The following is an 18,943-nucleotide window of genomic DNA, read 5'->3' as shown; positions in this document are numbered from 1 at the left end:
CAGACCTCATTTTGAGGGTCAAGAGTTGAAGTTTAAATTGGAATTTGTTTGTGGTTAGGGTTAGGCAATCCGTTGTGATGAATAGGGTTATCGGACTAGAAAATGCATTATGTCAGTTGGATGTCCCCACTTTGGTAGAAAAAAAAAACGTGTGGGTTTGTGTGTGGTTTTTCTTGTTTATGGGCTCATGAGGACAAAAGTGGCACTTTGACGAGTGCAGTAAAACACATTTCATAGCATGTCTGCAAGTAATTGAGCTGTTGAAACTGTAATAGTGCTCGATAAACGTGCGGATTAATGCACATTAATTTGGAGTAGCTATTTATTAGCTGCCCTGGGGCCAGAGTTAATGATCCGCGATCTTCATAAAAATCCACTCATTTTACTTTTCGCTTCCGTTTCTGAAACCTATTTAATCTAGTCGTGTTGTGTGAAAAAATTAATTAATTACATATTGGCCTTTATGTGAATAAAAGTGCAATCATTTTGTCGAACCTAATAGAAATGAACATTCAGTCGTTTTGTGTGAGTGTTGTTCTGCCTCATCAAGAGAGTCAGAAGATTTAGATATAAGGGGCATGACAATATGTGCGATTATTATGAAAACATAAACATTTAGGAATAATAAGGCCGCATGAGTATGTTAAGCAGTCCCATGATAAGTCCCATTAAATATACTATACATTTATTAAACCCTTTTATTTTTGTTAGTAATTGGAAAGAAAGAATGAAAACTTCAGTCCCTTCTTTTTGTATGATTATGGCTCTTTTAAGCATTGCACAAGAGAGCGAAAGCGCATACATTTTAATGATGTAGCTCCTGTGAATTTTTTTTTCGCCCATGTCCTAACCAGTGCAAAGCAATTTTGAATGAAACAATTGTAAACTATAAAGGGCCATCCATGTCTGAGTTATTAGTGCGGAATTACATTTTTGGTGCTTTCTCTCGGCATATTTTATTCAGCAACTTTAGGAATTAGATCATGCAACATCATTTGTTTTATTTCTGTCTCGTCTGCCCAAAAATTGTGTCACAAATGACAATGTGCATCCCTGTAAAACAAAATACAGGCAAACAACATTTTGCAAAAGAGCCACTATAGCACTATTATGCAATAAGTGGCTTCATGTAGCGATTAATTTCCTCTTAATTTGAAAAGAAAGCTGTTCTGTCCCTGTAATGGCATTAAATTGCTGATCCCCGCAGAAACCTGTTGCCCATTTGAGAACCACTGTAAAGTGTAGCGCCAGGGATTAACACAATACAAAATGCAGAGTTGCAATTAAATGATTTCTTTTTTAACATTTAATTTTTTTTACTGTAATTTAATTACAATGAATATACTAAAATTCATCAATATAGTGCTATAGTTCTATAGTCCTGCAAAAGTCCTAGACATGCTGGTAAGGAGTAAACAAAAGTGAGGGAACAGACTTTTCCCGATCATTCGTCAAAATAACCTTAAACTTCTGAACACACAAAGCAATCGAAGGTCCTCATGAGCGCATGACATGTTTTGATAAGCGCATGTATTCTTCCTTCTATCGTGGTACCTAATAATAAGCAACGTGTCCACAGGCTGGTTCACCCAGATGGCAGCTTGGCTGACCTCACCGTGCTCAGCGCCAGTTCCGCCGACGCTTCGCTGTCCCGGAGCAAGGAGGAGGAGCAAGAGGCGCTGGGCACGCAGACGCTGGTGGCGTTGACGGACGACTCGGCCTCCTCGGCCGGCGACGCCAAGCCGGGCAGCCTCTCGGACAACAGGCAGTCCAGCACCGACGACAGCCAGCGCTTCAGCACTGGCACCGAGCCGGAACCCAGCACCGAACAGAGCTCCGGTACGACGCACATAATCAAATCCCCAAAACTCACTTCTTTGTGTTTTTGTGATCAGGACGAAGCACTTTGTTGAAAATTATATTTAATTACATAGGGGCTGTCAATATTAAGACATTATCTTTAGAGGTTAATTTTAATTTCATCAAGCGTTAGATATAGTAACTCAATTAACAAGCTATAATATAATATCTAAATATGTATATCTATAATATATGAAAAAAATCAAATTAGAAAAAGTCCAGACTTTTTCATTTGAGGACCGCATTCAATAGAATTTTCATAAATAGTTTTTGCTATCATTTCAAATATTTCGAAAAGCTTTGCAATGTATAGAAACCAATTTAGTAGTAATGGCACCTATTTTTATTTTCACGCTCATGTCTTTTTTTTTTCCCTTATACTAGTCTTGGGGGCTGTTTCAATATTATTGATATCTGTTGCGGGACCACAGCAAAATGGAATGCGGGACCAAAATGGCCCTCAGGCCGTAGTTTGGACACCACTGAAATAGCTGTCATTGACATACTGACACGTCAGTTCAGTACCGCCACAGTACTGGTTGGACCTGAAAAGGTGGAATATTTCCATGTTTTGTTGTTAATCGAGAACAGCAAATGCAAGGTGGGAAAATTCACTTCTCCATAGGCTGCCTAAAGTAACATGTGAAAGTCCATACTATCCAGCTCCAAGTTACTGTAAACACAACACAAGGAGGGGTGAGTCCCGCCCGGCACGCTTCCAGCTCCCCTACGTTTCTGAAAGCGTGACGTCTGCGGGGCACCAACCTCTGAATAATTCATCCATTTAAATCCATGATGATGCAGTTTTGAACTAGTATGTGAGGTGAGCGTGATATATCCCTCCGGGAAGATTTACGGGACACCCACGGACCAAAGTGCACCCGTTAATCACCGCCCCAAAGCGGCTGCGGTCCGTCCAGTGCGCATTTTTTTGTCTGGGCCGGATTTATGTGGTGTTTTTCACTTCTGACGCCGTGCATTGCTCAAGCACTCACTTCTGCCTGTTACTTTTTTTCTCCTGCAAGTAAAGATGCCGAGTGTTTCTGTAAAAGAGCATTATGGGACTTTTCATGTTTGTTGTAAAAAAAAAAAAAAAAAATCACATCCATTTTGGAAGGTCTTTATTTTTACAATTCTTTGGACAGTTAATATTTTATTTAATAGAACTTTATGGATCATTTTGTTGGTCCTTTTGGTTTCTATAAAAGGTTTTAGCACAAAATGGGAGGACCAACCTGTTAATTTTTCACTTGGAGAAGTAATAAAAGGGCCAGAATTTTACTTCAATCCATGGAATAGCTTCACCATGAAGTTTAACCCTTGAAGCACACTTCTACTTGCTTGTGATTGTCACCAGTTGCTATGGTTTGCAGACCTAAAGAGCAAATGGCACCTTGTGGTGGACCGTCTGACCGTGCTCTTCCTCAAGTTCCTCGAGTACTTCCATAAACTGCAGCTGTTCATCTGGTGGCTGCTGGAGATCCACATCATCAAGATTGTCTCCTGCTACATCGTACTGGTCTCCATACGAGAGGTAAGGGTCACTAACAACCTGCTTGGACCCGTAATTCATTGGAAATTTTAGTGGTGTTTTTAGTGCTCATCTCATCTCTAGATACATAGATAAATACTTAAGTCATCCTTTGCAGGAAATTAAGATGTTAGAGCAGCAGAAGTACCTCTATCAGTCGTACATTCATACATTCAACACACTACTGTGGAAAGTATAATGCTAACATGCTAACATATCATATACAGTATCAAGATAGCAACTTAAGAACATACTGTGCTGATGTAGATTGAAATGTAATCTTAGCTACTACAAACTAAAATTGATGCTAACAAAATGCTAACAAGCTAACTTGTGAGAATATTCAAAATTACAAACGTGGACACGGCAAGTTTAACCATGACCCTGGTGTTATGGCAATGTAGTCAAGTTTGTATCTGCAAGGCTCCAAATTGTGATTGTCCCGGTTGAAACAGGAAGTCTGGTCCCCCTAATATGCTAACATATAGCAAATTAGCAACCTGAGAACAGAGAGGGCTTAGGCACATCAAAAAGTATTTTGTGGTCCGGTACAATTTCAAATTAGACTTGCTGACATGGTAGTATTTATCACACTAACATTTGGCCCACCACGCAGGTGTCGTTGCTGAACTACGTGTTCCTAGCCTCGTGGGCCTTCGCGCTGCCTTATAGCCAGTATCGCCCTCTGGCATCCAGCGTGTGCAGCGTCTGGACGTGCGTCATCATCGTGTGTAAAATGCTGTACCAGCTCAAGTCCATCAAGCCGCTCACCTACTCCAAGAACTGCACCATGGTGAGAAACATCTACTGTAATAAAACTTGAACTCCGTTTACAGCGTTAAATGAGCCTGTGTGTATGTGTTCCTGGTAACAGCCGGCAGCTTACACTACTGAGCAGGAGAAGGAGATGCGGGCCTCTCTGCTCTACAGCGGTTTGGTGGACCCGGCTAACTGGGTGGGCCTGCAAAAGACCGACGACTTGCTAGGCTACATCAGGGTGAGTTGAGGCTATCATCACTCCTGGCAAATAATCCAATTGGCCAATGGAATGGGAGCACAACACTTCATAAGAAGCAGATCAAAACTCAAAAAAGAGACTTTAACATCTTTGTGGTTCCAGTTGTGGTTGAAACATAAAACAAAGAAATGTTTAACCCAATTACATAACTTTATCCTAACACATAATGCAAAATGCTATAGATGGGTTAGCAAAACCAGCATTAATATAGTGTTGATTAGAATCATGATCCACAAATCATTCCTTAAATTACATTAAATGATTTTTTTACTGCATATGTTTATAAAGTAGAATACTGTGAGTGTTATTTTGTTATTTTAAAATGAAAAAAAACATGACGTATGTGACATGCCCAGTGCATGTCAAGTAGTTTTTCTCTTGGTAGTTTCGTATACAGGTGCAGCTCGAAAGGTGCATTAGCGCCGTAGTGGGGGTGAACACAGCCATCATCCTTACGGACCAGTGGAAACAAATGTGTAATTTCACGGGTTCTGAGCCAAGAAACTGTGCTAGTCCACTGGACATAAAAACCTGATTAAGAATGACATCTAACAAAACAGAAAAAGTTCAAAGGGAGTAGCCAAAACTGACAATAAAATAAGTGAAACAGATCACTTGTGTTGTTTATGTTTATGTTTATGTAGCACAACCTCCTGATCCTGGCCGTGCTGGCGTTCGAGGTGACAATCTACCGCCACCAGCTTTACTTCCGTCTGAGGAACAAGCTGTCGCCTCCCGCCGCCCGCATCATCTTCCACGACGTGACGCGCCAACACCTGGACGTGGGCATCGTCTGCTTCATCAAATACTTCATCAACTACTTCTTTTATAAGTTCGGACTGGAGGTGGCGCCACATTTTTCTTTCGCATGCCGCAAATGCGTGACGACGGGAATCAAAGAAAAGCTTCGCATCCGTCCGCAGACGTGTCTGCTGCTGGGCGTTAACGTGATCGGCCAGCGCATGGACTTCTACGCCATGCTGCACGCCTTCGCCCTCGTCACCGTCATGTACCGGCGCCGCAGGAAGGCCATCGCCGAGATCTGGCCCAAATACTGCTGCTTCCTGGCCTGTATGCTCACCTTCCAGTACTTCGTCTGCATCGGGATCCCTCCCGCCGCTTGTAAAGGTCGGTAAACTTTTCTTTTTAATCTTGACATTTATGGCCTCATTTTAAAATCATTTATAATTATGAAATAGATGTGCATTGTTCAAAATAATGCTAGTGTATTTATATGCAATTAAATTGTAATTGTCTTTTAGAGAATAATAATGCTGTAATATATCATAATACCATTTTTTTACATCCCAAGGTATTTAAGAAGAAATAATAATGTAGAAAAATATTTCAAACATGGCATGTAGTTTATCCAATGTAACCGCTGATTTGTACAATAGATTATATTGATTAATACAGATGTACTATATAATGTATACTACTGTATATGTTTAGATTATTATACAGTAATACTTTGCGTCAGCACCCATGGATTCACCTGTTTACAGATTGTTCTCCCCCAATATTGATTTTTTTTTTTTTAATTAATTTCTGGGAGCAAATGTTATTTTGTTTTTGTTTTGTTCTTATGGAAAACATATTGGAAGATCACCAGTTTTTTGTTTGTTTGCGTTAAACAAACAAAAAAGCTGGTGTTTATAAAGAATTTTTCGTGGGGGTAAAAATTCTGCACAAATTCCACTAAACATTCTTCAGCTTATCAAAATAAGCTGTTGAGTAATCTAATAAAATATTAATATAAAAATAATACATCAAGATTGACAACAGAATGAACATTAGAATGACTAAAATAATTACAATAATGTTGAATGAAAGTATTTGTGAACTAGTTTGTCACAATTCAAAATTTTTACATGGCGTTTGTAACATAAGCAGGAGAAACTGAAGGTCAGTGTGCGAAGTGTAATTCTGTATTTTTCCTTTTTGCAATTTTTAGACTATCCCTGGAGATTCCCAAGCTCAACGACAGACTCCAATGTGGTCAAGTGGCTCTATGTTCCCGATTTCCTCTCAAGGCCCAATCCGTCCTTCCTCATATGTACGTCCCGCCATTTCACGTCCCGACGAACTCCTTCCTGCCACATTCGCATACCTGCTAAAGGCATTTTTTTTTAGATTAGCACTATTATCATGTTGTTGTTGTTTTTTCTCTCCAGACGACTTCATGCTGCTGCTGTGCGCCTCCATGCAGCGGCAAGTGTTTGACGACGAGAACAAGGCGGCCGTGCGCATCATGGCCGGAGACAACGTGGAGATCTGCAGGGATCTGGACGCGTCCTCCTTCAGCGTCCACAACCCCGTGCCCGACTTCATCCACTGCAGGTTAGCCATTTTGGCGCGCCCGCTTTTGGATCGCCGAGGTCCGCGGCCATTGATTGCACTTGCTTCATCTCGCGGCGTTTTGCCGCACAAAGTGGACACGTCTTTATTAGAGCGCTCAGCGTCCATCAACGAGACCTCGCCGCGAGGTCGAGTGCACGTCACGGCCGCTCTGCACTTATTCCGATTGCCGTTTCCCCCCACCAGGATCAAATTACAGATACCGACCAAGGGGAGAGGGTAGAAATCCATAATCTGCGAAAACACTCTGTTGGTCACTATGCTACTTAGGCACTTTTTCCTCCCTCTGTGCTCTAACTCAATAAATAGCTCTCAAGTACGGAAAAGGTATTTTCACCCATCAAGGCGCCGATTGATCATCCCAAACGGGCCGTCAAGTGAACGATGCTTCCTATGTTTTCACCGCATCCATCACGTGTAATGGAAGCTGCCATGCATCGAGGTTGTGTTTGCTTGATCAAGGAATCAATTACTTTTAGTACTTTTTTAGGTAATTGAGTACCAAAGTCATTGACTACTTGATACTTGAGTATTTAAATGCGTAAAAAGTAATTGATTACTTCACTACAAGTAACCTAAAGTAAACAATTAGTTGATACATTAACAAAACCAATTACTTTTAGTATTTTAGTAGGTAATCAAGTACCAAAGTGATTGACTACTTGATTACTTTAGTAATTGAATGCTTATAAAGTAATTGATTACTTCAGTACATGTAACCTAAAGTAACCAAATGCTTTCATACATAATTGCCTAAATTAATTCATTACTTAAGTACTCAAATTTTTAAAGCAATCAATTACTTTTGTACTTCCAGTAACTAAAGTAATCAAATACTTTAGTTCCAAATTCCTTACTTATTTAATTCTTAATTCACTATTCTTGTTTAAAACCTCCTTTAGCCACACATAAGTACCTGGAATTAAACATGTGGACGCTTAAAAAAAAAAAAAAAACCTACCAGTATGTCTTTGGGGTCGAACGGGTTACTTGTATTATTTTATATTATTTTAATGAGAAGAAAATGGAAGTGAAGGTGTTTAGCACTAAGAGCTGAGTGACCTCCCAACCGCGCCCTGCAGGTCATACTTGGACATGCTGAAGGTGATCATGTTCAGCTACCTGTTTTGGTTCGTTCTGACCATCATCTTCATAACGGGCACCACGCGCATCAGCGTCTTCTGCATGGGCTACCTGGTGGCCTGTTTCTACTTCCTGCTCTTCGGCGGAGAGCTCCTGCTCAAGCCCATCAAGAAGATTCTCCATTACTGGGACTTCCTCATTGCCTACAACATCTTTGTCATCACCATGAAGAACATTTTGTCTGTGAGTTGTTTCTTCTCAGGCCTACATTGTGTTACTCAACCTCGAATTAGCTTTCTGCTTTACAAAACTGAAAATTAGTATTGTTTAGGGCTTTCTGCTAGCATTTTATTTTATTGTTGAAATCATGTTACAAGGATGAATGAAAAAAGTTACTTAGTACATAAGTACTTATTACATAAGTATTACTTATGTAATACTTATAAAAAAATAATTAAAATGAATTTCTATGAAACATTCAATTCAAATTTTAAAATTTTGATACGATAAAAAATAAAATAACTGCTTATATAATACAAATTTACATATAGGTAAATAGATGTGTTTTAGATTTAAATAAAATTGAAAAATATTTCCTTTTAAATCTCATCAGTTAATTGTCAGTATTAAAACCCAAGTATATTAAACATATGTTTAAGTGATGGGGATTTTTAAAACAATAAAATACATCAAAATTATCTGTGAAAATACCGTACACCTAAAATAATTATAAATACCTATATACATATGATATAATCAAAACTAATCAATTCAAATAATCAACATTAACCAAATAATGTTTCTATTTAAAAATTATAGAGATATTATGCAGTAATTATCAACCAAAGACATGTATAAAATTCTTTAAAAATGAATCTAAAATGCGTGCATTATTTTATAGAACACATTCTAGGTCATGTTTGTGTTTCAAATTTCATCAGACCAGGTTGGAATGTGTTTTCCTGGCTTCACAATGTCATACGTTGGTGTTTTCTCCAGATCCTGGCTTGTGGCTACATCAACGCTCTGATCCCCAACAAGTGCTGGCTAATCCAACTCTTCAGCCTGGCGTGCACCATCAAGGAATACAACATCAACACCAACCAGGAGCACCTCAGTAAGACACAAACACACACACGCATACACAAAGGCGCACACATCATTGTGCCCTCGACGCAGACGTGGACCAGCGTTGCGAGCTGCCCAGCGACGAGGCGGGCATCATCTGGGACAGCATCTGCTTCGCCTTCCTGCTGCTGCAGCGCCGCGTCTTCATGAGCTACTATTTCCTGCACGTGGTGGCCGACATCAGGGCCTCGCAGATCCTGGCATCCAGGTGCGCGCGCCGCCCTACGTTCACCGCCTCCGAGCTCCGCCGACTTCTCACTGCCCCCCCACCGCGCCGCCGCGTGCTGTCCACCAGGGGGGCGGAGCTTTTCCAGGCCACCATCGTCAAGGCCGTGCGGGCGCGCCTGGAGGAGGAGCGCAAATCTGTGGAGCAGCTCAAACGACAGTGAGATCTTTTCATTTGGTTGATGTTGTTTGAATTCAACTTTGTGTTTTCTTTTACTTTGTTTCTATTGTTTTGTTTCGTTCATTTAGTTTCATTTATCTTTTTGTTGCGTTTTATCTTGTTCATTTAGCATCATTTGATTTTATGATTTGGCTTCATCTCATTTGGGTTTGTTATTGTTATATTTTTAGTTGTCTTTGTTTAATGATATCCTTATTGTCTGTTTTAGTTTTTGTGTTTAATTTTTGATGTTGTATTCAGGTTTTGTTGTGTTATTTTTTTATATTTTATTTTTTATATATTTTGTAATATTTTTCTAATATTTATTTTATACATATTTTCTGTACAGTTGTTTTCTCATCAAATATTTATTTAATTTTGTTGTATTATTTTTATCTCGGCTCGATCGTCCTAAAATTTTCAGGACCTCCAAAATTAGTAGTGTATGTTTTCACAAAGATGCATATGCCGGTGAAAATTGGTAAGCCGTTGGACCTGGTGAGGCCACCCAAAATGGGCGCTTCATAAACTTGCTGAGTCGTCTTCTCAGACGCCGAATATTCCCGCACTTTAAATGACATGAATACATCACGCAGGAATAATGCAATTACTTGAGGAATGTGATATCCTATTAGGGCCTAATTGAAAACAATGAAATATAAGGAGTGTATCCATGTGGTCGCGCCACTCACCCCCCCACCCCGCCCCGCCCCGTGTGTCCGTCTGCACAGGATGGAGCGCATTAAGGTGCGGCAGCAGAAGTTCAAGCGCGGCAAGGAGAGGATGCTTAGCCTGGCGCAGGAGTCCACGGACGGGCAGGCGCTGGCTCCGCCCCCTCCCGACGAAGAGGACGAGGGTATGGCCGCGGCCTGTCCCCTTGCCCGTGTTGATGATGCTAAGCTAACGTAGCCGCTCTTCCTTTGATCCTTTACTTTGTGTCGTGTTGCACTGATGTCATTTGTTAAATTTTAGGAGCGCAGCGAGCCAAAGCCAAGACCAAAAAAAAGCACTGGTGGAGGCCGTGGGTTGACCATGCTTCCAGTAGGTTGACCCCTCCCCCTTTTATGCTCACTACTCCGCTCCCATTGGCCCTTGTGTCCTCGACCAGAACGCAGCCGAGGATTCCCACTCCGTCCGAGGGCGCCTAAGGCACCGGCCGTCATCCTCTGGCCTTTTTCAGTCCTTTTCTGTCTCTATTTAAGGACGCTGCTTGACTGTCGCTAAAGAGAGCCACCGCACAAGATCTACCGCCTGTGTAGTGCGGCGACATCGCCTTAAATAGACACGTGAAGTAGGCAAACGAGAAAAGGACTAACGGCCGGAGATCGGGCTTTTTATTTTCCAACGCCTGAAGAGCCCGCGGTGGGGAATCGCTCACTTTTTACAGTTTTCACGCAAAGATATGAAGTCTCTGCCTCAAAAGGTTTCATTCTTTGCCCGCAGGCATGATCGAAACCAACGGGTATCACCAGCTGTTACAACTTTACTTTTTGGATTTTGGAGTTATTTTAATAGCCGCCATGTCTGGCAATTCGCACCTACTTTGTAAAGATTGTAGAGAATCATTGCACTGTCATAGAACAGTATTGCAGATCTGCAAGGTAAAATACAAAAGTAATAAAACTTTTTTTAAGATTATTATTTAGGTAATTTAATGTTAGATTGTGGCCGTTTGATTAGTTAAATAACACGCGTACAGAAAAGAATAACCTTACTGATTTCCACTTTTTTAGGATTTATGTGAGATCAGTAAACTAGTCCGGAAAATATTTACTATTTGGAGTTTCTTTATATTTGAAGCTGTAGTAGTGTGAAGGGACAAGTTTTAGAGAAGATTCTTTAGGCTATGGAGGAACGAGGCAGGCAAAGACAGGACAATGATATTTACATTCAAATTGAACTCACCTATCTGTCACGGTCGCTTTATTGGAGCTACGCAGAGAATTCTTATATTTATTTTCCCTTTGTTCTTTAAAAGACTGGTTCCCTGCTTGGTTATGGATCATGTCGGCTATTGCAGCCCTACCCAGCGCTCCCAATTTTGCCACGCCCGTCCCCCAGCATCCCCCCCACCTTCACCTCCCGCCCAGCCATTCAGTCGCACTTCTGTTCAAGGACACAAGTCAGCCTTGTCGCTTTCAACTCTGCTGTCGACTCAAATGACAAACGCATATCACATCAGCGCCTTGTGCTCGTCATGTTCGATTCGGTGTCGAGTTTTCTTTCCTTTCGCACCACCTTGTTTTCGTGCGCCTCCAAAGTAAACCTTGTGCTGTCCCCGTCAGTGGTTAGAAGCGGCGAGTATTACTTGTTTGAAACCGACAGCGAGGAAGAAGAGGAGGAGGACGATTTGAAAGACGAGGAGCCGCCGAGGAAGTCCGCCTTCCAGGTGCTTTTTGCCGAGATTTAATTGACACTTTTAACTCACTTCTTAAAGGGGTGGTCTACAAAAATATTATTTACAACAAGATGTTCTGTGCATCCCCACTCGTCTAAAGACGTTACTCTGATTAATGCTGCTTTTGTGGAATATGAGTTAAGCAGCAGAGCCTGTCTCAGCATGGCCATTTTGTCCCTTGCTGTCTCCTGAAAATGACATCACAGTTGCTCAGAGCTCAGGTAACAACCAATCAAGGCTCAGCATAAATCAAAAAACAGCTGTAGCCCTTATTGGTTGTTAGCTGAATCCTGAGCAACCGTAATGTCACTTTCGGGCCAAAGCCAGTGATACAATGGCCGCCTCCTGAGATGGTAACAACGGCTGGATTTTGTACCTTAACCCATTCAATCCCAAAGATGTATTTATACGTCTTTACAGTACTGACATTATCTTGGGGCGACTGAGCTAGCAACCAATCACAGCCCAGCTTGCAAACATCACGAGATCAAACTCAGAAAGTGGGTGAGCCATGAGTGGTCATTACCTGAACCTTGCGCAACTGTGATGTCATATTTTAGTGGACAAGTGCTTAATTCATATTCTACAACTGCAATTTTTACTCATTCAATCCCAAAAAGATATTTACGTCTTTACAGAGAGAAGACATTAGTTGTTTTTTTTCAATGCTAGGCATTTTTAGTATTTTTTTTCAAATATTTTTTTTCTGTTTAATCCTAGGTATTTTTGATATTTTTATTTTCAAATACATTAAAGCAGGGTCTGGAAATAGCTGGCATTGAATGACTTAATTAGAATGCTGTGTTTAGACTATTGGAAGCGCAAAAAAAGCTTTTAAGTCAAACATTTATAACCCAACATGTCTGCTTTAATAAGAACCCTGGTCTGTGATTTTCTACTAATCCTCTTTTACTTGTGTTTTTTTGTCATGTCTCTCCATCTCCACTGGTAACCTCGTTTTGTCTTTTCTGCATCTGTCTTTACCTTGACTCCTGTGTGTATTCTCCTCACCTTCCCTCAACCCGTTTATCCCTTTCCCAACGTCACATTTTCCCCTCCTTCTCTCTTTCCATCTATAGCGAGCTATCGGGAAGTTTGTGTCGGCCGTTCTGGCTTTGCCCAAGTCAGTCATAAGGCTGCCTAAAACTGTGCTTCAGTATGTAGTGAAGTTAGGAAAGGTAAACACCCGGCTGTCTTGCCATTTGTGCATGAGCGACAAAGTCCCTCTGGCGTCCATTTTGAGTGTTTTGCTGCCACGCCATTGAGTCCATGTGAAGTGGTGCTTGTGACAACGTTTGTGACCTTTTGCTTGTTGTTGTTTTGTGATTTAACGGGCTAATGAAACGTTGTAACCTATTAAATGCACGTCTCGCCCGTTTATTCTCTTAACCAGTCACTTGCGCTTCCGTCCGTGCAAGTGCGTCCTTCATTTATTCTAATCATCTTTCATTTAAACCAGTTTTTCTACCACACGTGGATCAAAGACCCCAAAGCGGCATTGAAGGCGAGGGCCAAACAGAAACGCAAGTTCTGGAAGAAATACACCAAGGGAGATAGACGCAAGAAGAGCAAAAAGGAGGGTAAGTGTAAGGGGGTAATGGGGGAATCTGTAAAATAAAGTAAAATAAGTCAAATAAAGATTTAAAAGTGTTTTTTTTTAATTATTAAAAATAATTTTGACACGCTTCAAACTGGTTTTAAAATGAACTGAACAAGGTTGAAACTGGTTTCAAAATGAAGTAGACAAGCTTTAGACTGGATTCAAAACGAACCCAAAGCTGTTTTTTTTTTAAATACTAGTGATGGACTTTGGGCTGTTTTTGAAAGCATCTCGATGAGTATGAAACTTAATGGAATGATCTGGTTTAAAGTTGAACTCTCTTTGTTTGTTGCAGAAGCTCACATAGGAATCGAAATGGACGAGTTGTCTGACAGCCTTGAACAAGACGATAACAACTCGGGTCCAGGTTGTCCTTGTGGTCTTCTTCCTGTTCCCCTTCTTCTTCTTATCTTCTTCCCCTTCTTTTCCTCCTCTTCCTCTTCTTCTTTCCGCTGTCTCCTGCCCCTCCTCTTAACCTCGCCGAACTTGTCGTGCAGACAACATCTTCAAGCGCGTGTTTAACATCATTAAGTTCACGTGGGTGCTGCTGCAGACCACGGTGGACAGCTTCACCCGCTGGATGAACGAAGTGTGCCGCGAATACATCGACATCTCCACCGTGCTGCGCATCGAGCGCTGCATGCTCACCAGGGAGGTCAAGAAGGTAACCTGCTGCACTCAAGCGTCCTGGCTGAGTAAATCCAATGAATTGATACCCCAGCTTTTCCCGTACCGCTCTCAACTTCCAATAGGGCAACGTGCCGTCCAGGGAGAGCATCCACGTGTACTACCAGAAGGCCATGCGACTCAACATGTCACGGCAGGCCAGCGTGGACCTGCTCAGCGAGGATGGGTCGGCGGGGAGCTCGTCAAGGGCCCGGCGGCGGCACAGGGGCTACCCGATGGAGAGCCAGGCCTCCACGGCCTCCAGGGACAGCATATCCAGGTACTCCCAGATTTACTTTCAAGATACTTCCATCCGATACTTCATTTGGTTTGCCCGCATTCACTCTCATTTTTTTCTTCATGGCTCAAGCACTGAAATAAATGTGCAAAATATACGCACCTTGTTCAACAAAAGTTGCTGGGAAGAAAAATGCCCCATAATTTATGTATTTGTGAAATATTTTTTACTCCTTAATCAATGGCAAGGATTTTTTAATGAAAAAAAAAACCCAGAGTGCTCTGATATAATAAACCTATAAAGTACATTTGTTGTGACATCTATGGATTTATTTTATTCAGCAACTCCAGAAAATAGATCATGTACCATCATTTTTATTTTTATTTTTTCTGGTTTGTCTGCTTGAAAGTCATCTGTAATGACTACATGCATCCATATAAAGCTTAACCAAATGAAGGCATTCACTGTCAACATAACCCAACTTAGCAATAAGTTGCTACATGTCCCATTTAATTTGTTCTTAATTTGAAAAGGAACACCCACTGTTCCTATCACGACATTAAAACAAGATTTGAAGTCCATCTCAGCCAGCGCTAACATACCATGTCATTCCGCTCCTTCCACCCGCCGCCACCTTCATCGCCATACCCCAGCGCCTACACAGAGGCCACCACGCTGTTTTCTCGTCAGTCCACGCTGGAGGACCTGGACGGAATGCCAGAGTGCATCCCCAAAACCAGCGAGAGGGCGCGGCCCAAACTGCGCAAGATGTATGGCCTGGATATGTCCAACTCTTCCATGGACAGCGGCAGCAGCTTCGTGTCCAGGTGCAACCCTCCTCGGACACAACACGCACGCGCAACGCACTTTGGCGTCCATGCAGCCATCTTGTCATCTGCATGTTTCATATTTCATCATGTATTATTTACTCATACCAAGGAGAAGATTAGAACATTTTGCTTCTGTTGAACTGGACTAACTTTAAACTGTTCATTCAACCGGTCTAACTTTGAATGTGCTACAAATAATTGGGCAAGCTTTATCCTGGTTTTAAAATAAACTGGACCGAGGTTAACTCAGTTGGAAATTATCAGAGAAAACTTCAATTTGATTTTGTAAATTAACTGGGTGAGGTTTGAAATGGTTTTAGAAAACTTTAGAAATTGAAAATGATTATAATTACCTGCCGGATCTCTGACCTATCAAAAATATTTTAGTAACTAATTAACTTTACAAACATTAAATTTGCTTTTAAATTATTTGAGAAAGCGTTATACTGGCCTACAATTTATGTGAAGACAATTAACAGGTCAAGTTTAAAAACATCTTTCATAATTATGTTCGCAAGCTTCAAGATAACTTTGACACTAACTGGATTAACTTTAAAGGCTTTCAAAAAATGAGTTTGACACTTAAAAGTTGTTTCAAGATGAACTGGATAAACTTCAAATAGATTCTATAATTCTAGACGACCTTTAAACTCGGTTCAAAGAAACACCAACATACTTTAAACTGATTTCAAATTGACTTAAACCGGTTTCAATATCAACTGGAAAAGCTTTAGAAGTTTAGATGAATTTTAATATTTAAGATGAGCTTTATCCTGGTTTTAAGGTAACCCAGAAATACTTTAAACTGGATTCAACTAGAACTAGAAGCTTTGAAAATAATCTGAACGTGCCATAAACTGATTTGAAATTGCAGTGTATACGGTTAAAACTGATTTTGAACTGGTTTGAAAATGATCTATGAAATTAGAACGGGTCAAATTTTAAGAGACATGTCCTCCAGGCAGGGCACCACGGAAACCATAGAGGAAGAAGCGGAGGATGCGCGGGATCGCCTTCCTCAGAAGTCCCAGGACCCGGAGGAGCCCGAGGAGGATGGCGGCGCATGTGACATATCTGAAGCGGAGCCCCAGGAAGGCGAGGAGGAAACGCAAGCGGGACAAGAAGTAAAATGCAAGGAGGGCCATGTTCTCAGTGTTGACGAACAGGAAGTAGAAAGCGAGAAGGGGAGTGGTCTCTGCGTCGACGGACAGGAAGTCGAACGTGGGGAGGGGCACGTTCTCAGCGACGATGGACAGGAAGTCGAACGTGAGGAGGGGCGCGTTCTCAGCGATGACGGACGGGACGAGGAACCGGAGAGGAGTGTCATCTGGGGATCTTTCCACCAAGATGAAGGGGCCTCCAACCGACTCCTGGAGGACACCGTCAGTGAGAGCGATGACGGAGCAGGAGGACAGCAGGATTCTCCCGCCGGAGCTCTCCAGTGCGCCAAAGACACAGATGCGTCCAAGACGTCGGACGGCGACGTGCCACCCAGCTACAGCAAGGCGGTCAGCTTCGACCGGCTGGAGATGAGCGATGACGACAGCGACGTGGACAGGAGACGGCGCCGCATGTTCATGACCTCTGACAGCCGCTCGGACAGCAGGTCCGACATCTTGCTGCCTTCCATGACCACCGAGCTCACAGCCAGCGAGCTGCTGCTAAACAAGTAAGACCTCAAACTATTGGTGTTTACATTTTATTATTGTTTTTATTTTACCTTTCATGTCGTACATAAAAAACATAATTTGGTACTAATCACACTTTTACCTTTAGGCCGAAACCAGTTTTGAAATGAACTTGACTAGTTTAAACTGGTTTTAATGTAAACCTGACAACATTTTAATTACTTTTAAATTATGGGGATGAGCAGTTTTTGTTTAACTGGAATAGTTTGAAGGTGTTTTTTTTAAGTCACCTGGATGAAGTTTTTTCTACCCAAATTTTACCCACAAGGCCAGGTTTTCCATGAAGATTGATCATGCATACAAAACCTGGGTTATGTTTTCAAAGTAGGGTAATTGTCTCAAAGTATGGTTTCAAACAAGTGTAGAATGTCAAAGTAGAGTTTCAAACTTGGATTGGGTGGCACAGTAGGGTTTCAAACTACGATTCAGGTTTCGAACTCTTGTTAGGGTGTCAAAGTCAGGTTTCAAAATAAGGTAAAAGTTTGCAAGTAATGTTTGCAACCAAAGTTAGGGTTTCAATCATTTTCCATTCAGCATTGACTCACAATTTGTCCAGAAATGGATACTCTAGTGTGTTTTTGAATGACCTGAAACAAACATGAAACCGATTTTAAGTAACCTAGTCAGTTTTAGAGCGATATTTAAATTGACCTGGACAAACCTTAAACAGTTTTTAAACTTGACTTGAACATTTTATGCTAATAAGGTACATAGCAGTGGGTCTAGCACAGTACTTTGAGGAACCCCGTATCCACCTTTGCTCCATCTATCGACAGGATGTTCTACGACGAGGAGCTAGACCAGTCAGAGAAGTTCTACCAGAGCCAGCCTCTGGTTCTGCAGCTGTGCTACGCCTTGTACAACATGCTGGTGGCGCACTCCGAGATGGTCTGCTTCCTGGTCATCATCATCAACCACATGGTGTCGGCCAACTTTGCCACGTTGGTGCTGCCCGTCACCATCTTCCTGTGGGCCATGCTGTCGGTGCCGCGGCCCAGCAAGCGCTACTGGATGACTGCCATCGTCTACACCGAGGTACCGGAATCAAACAAGCAAATCTGTTCCTTCATTTGTCGACAACATAGACATAAACATTAGCAACTAAAACCGATTGTCTTAGGTGAATATTTCCTTTTTTGATTGTCAGGTCACCATCGTCATCAAGTACTTCTTCCAGTTCGGCTTCTTTCCCTTCAACCAGAACAAGTTACAGAAGGACAACCCGTACCACCCGCCCAATATCATCGGTGTGGAAAAGAAAGACGGCTATGTCCACTATGACCTGGTGCAACTCCTGGCGCTCTTCTTCCACAGGTCCATCCTCAAGGTAAAAGTCACTTACATGGCTCCTCTAATCAAATAAAATACCAAGATGCCTTGCGATATGAGTGACCGGACTTAAAAGATTTACGAGATTTTGTGTCCGTTTTAGGGAAACAAATCCTCAAGCAATGTTCTTTTCTTTTCTGCCTTAGGTACCCGTTTATGTAGTGTACAGAAAGAAGTCAAGCTAATCGCGGCAATGTGTGTTGATGCTACGCACCTCAGTAACACACTCGTCTCAAATAATATATGCAATGCCTTCTGTAGCATCTGACTTGACTCATCACCCATGACAGCAACAGTACATTGTCCTAAAATCAAGTTCAATTGCTTAGGATGCTGAAAAGGAGACTTCATAACGCTAACATTTCATTATGCGGTGCAGCAATAGATGCTAGCAGTGTTAGCATTTAGCAGCACTCAAGTGCCCCAAAAAGGCTGGCGAGGGCATTGAATGTGACCCCGTGCCGCCACAGTGCCACGGGCTATGGGACGAGGACAACCCCAAGCAGAGGAGGGAGGCGTCCCACCAGAGCGAGTCGGAGGACGAGGGGAGCCGCAGAGACGAGAGCGAGAGGGAGTCGGAGCCCACCTCCGCCGCCACCACCAACGCCTCCTCGGGGGCGCGTGGTCGGCGGGGCTCCACCAACACCTTACGCTCCATCAACTTCGGCACCTCCATGGATTCGGGCCACGTGCAGCTGCACCACCCGCAGCAGCCCACCTTCCAGCGGCGCACCAGCTCCAGCGGGGGCTCGCACGTCTCCCACAGATCGTCCGCTCGAGCCAAACGGGGTGAGGTCAAATTCAGGGAGTGCGTCGGGAACCTCAGTTCCT

At 42.3% G+C, this 18,943-nt stretch overlaps 1 protein-coding gene across 1 annotated transcript in view; it reads left to right on the top strand.

Annotated features, from left to right (window-relative positions):
• piezo2b (piezo-type mechanosensitive ion channel component 2b) overlaps positions 1-18,943 on the top strand; it is a 54,928-nt gene that overhangs the window by 28,684 nt on the left and 7,301 nt on the right. Inside the window, exons 19-43 of the mRNA XM_088429932.1 lie at positions 1,580-1,839; positions 3,234-3,394; positions 4,008-4,184; positions 4,266-4,388; positions 5,054-5,254; positions 5,333-5,537; positions 6,364-6,465; positions 6,584-6,749; positions 7,850-8,093; positions 8,850-8,967; positions 9,030-9,186; positions 9,274-9,363; positions 10,095-10,219; positions 10,336-10,404; positions 11,649-11,752; positions 12,841-12,939; positions 13,221-13,341; positions 13,657-13,728; positions 13,859-14,025; positions 14,114-14,307; positions 14,919-15,092; positions 16,057-16,764; positions 17,560-17,818; positions 17,931-18,110; positions 18,583-18,901. Coding sequence (XP_088286058.1) covers positions 1,580-1,839; positions 3,234-3,394; positions 4,008-4,184; positions 4,266-4,388; positions 5,054-5,254; positions 5,333-5,537; positions 6,364-6,465; positions 6,584-6,749; positions 7,850-8,093; positions 8,850-8,967; positions 9,030-9,186; positions 9,274-9,363; positions 10,095-10,219; positions 10,336-10,404; positions 11,649-11,752; positions 12,841-12,939; positions 13,221-13,341; positions 13,657-13,728; positions 13,859-14,025; positions 14,114-14,307; positions 14,919-15,092; positions 16,057-16,764; positions 17,560-17,818; positions 17,931-18,110; positions 18,583-18,901 — 4,595 coding nt within the window. The remainder of the gene's footprint in view (positions 1-1,579; positions 1,840-3,233; positions 3,395-4,007; positions 4,185-4,265; positions 4,389-5,053; positions 5,255-5,332; positions 5,538-6,363; positions 6,466-6,583; positions 6,750-7,849; positions 8,094-8,849; positions 8,968-9,029; positions 9,187-9,273; positions 9,364-10,094; positions 10,220-10,335; positions 10,405-11,648; positions 11,753-12,840; positions 12,940-13,220; positions 13,342-13,656; positions 13,729-13,858; positions 14,026-14,113; positions 14,308-14,918; positions 15,093-16,056; positions 16,765-17,559; positions 17,819-17,930; positions 18,111-18,582; positions 18,902-18,943) is intronic.

This window comes from Hippichthys cyanospilos, chromosome 12, assembly GCF_059441005.1.
Source record: "Hippichthys cyanospilos isolate Australia breed blue-spotted pipefish chromosome 12, RoL_Hcya_1.0, whole genome shotgun sequence".
Taxonomy (NCBI): Eukaryota; Metazoa; Chordata; class Actinopteri; order Syngnathiformes; family Syngnathidae; genus Hippichthys; species Hippichthys cyanospilos.
Note: the sequence above shows the minus strand (reverse complement) of the source record. Positions and strands in the feature narration are given on the sequence as shown.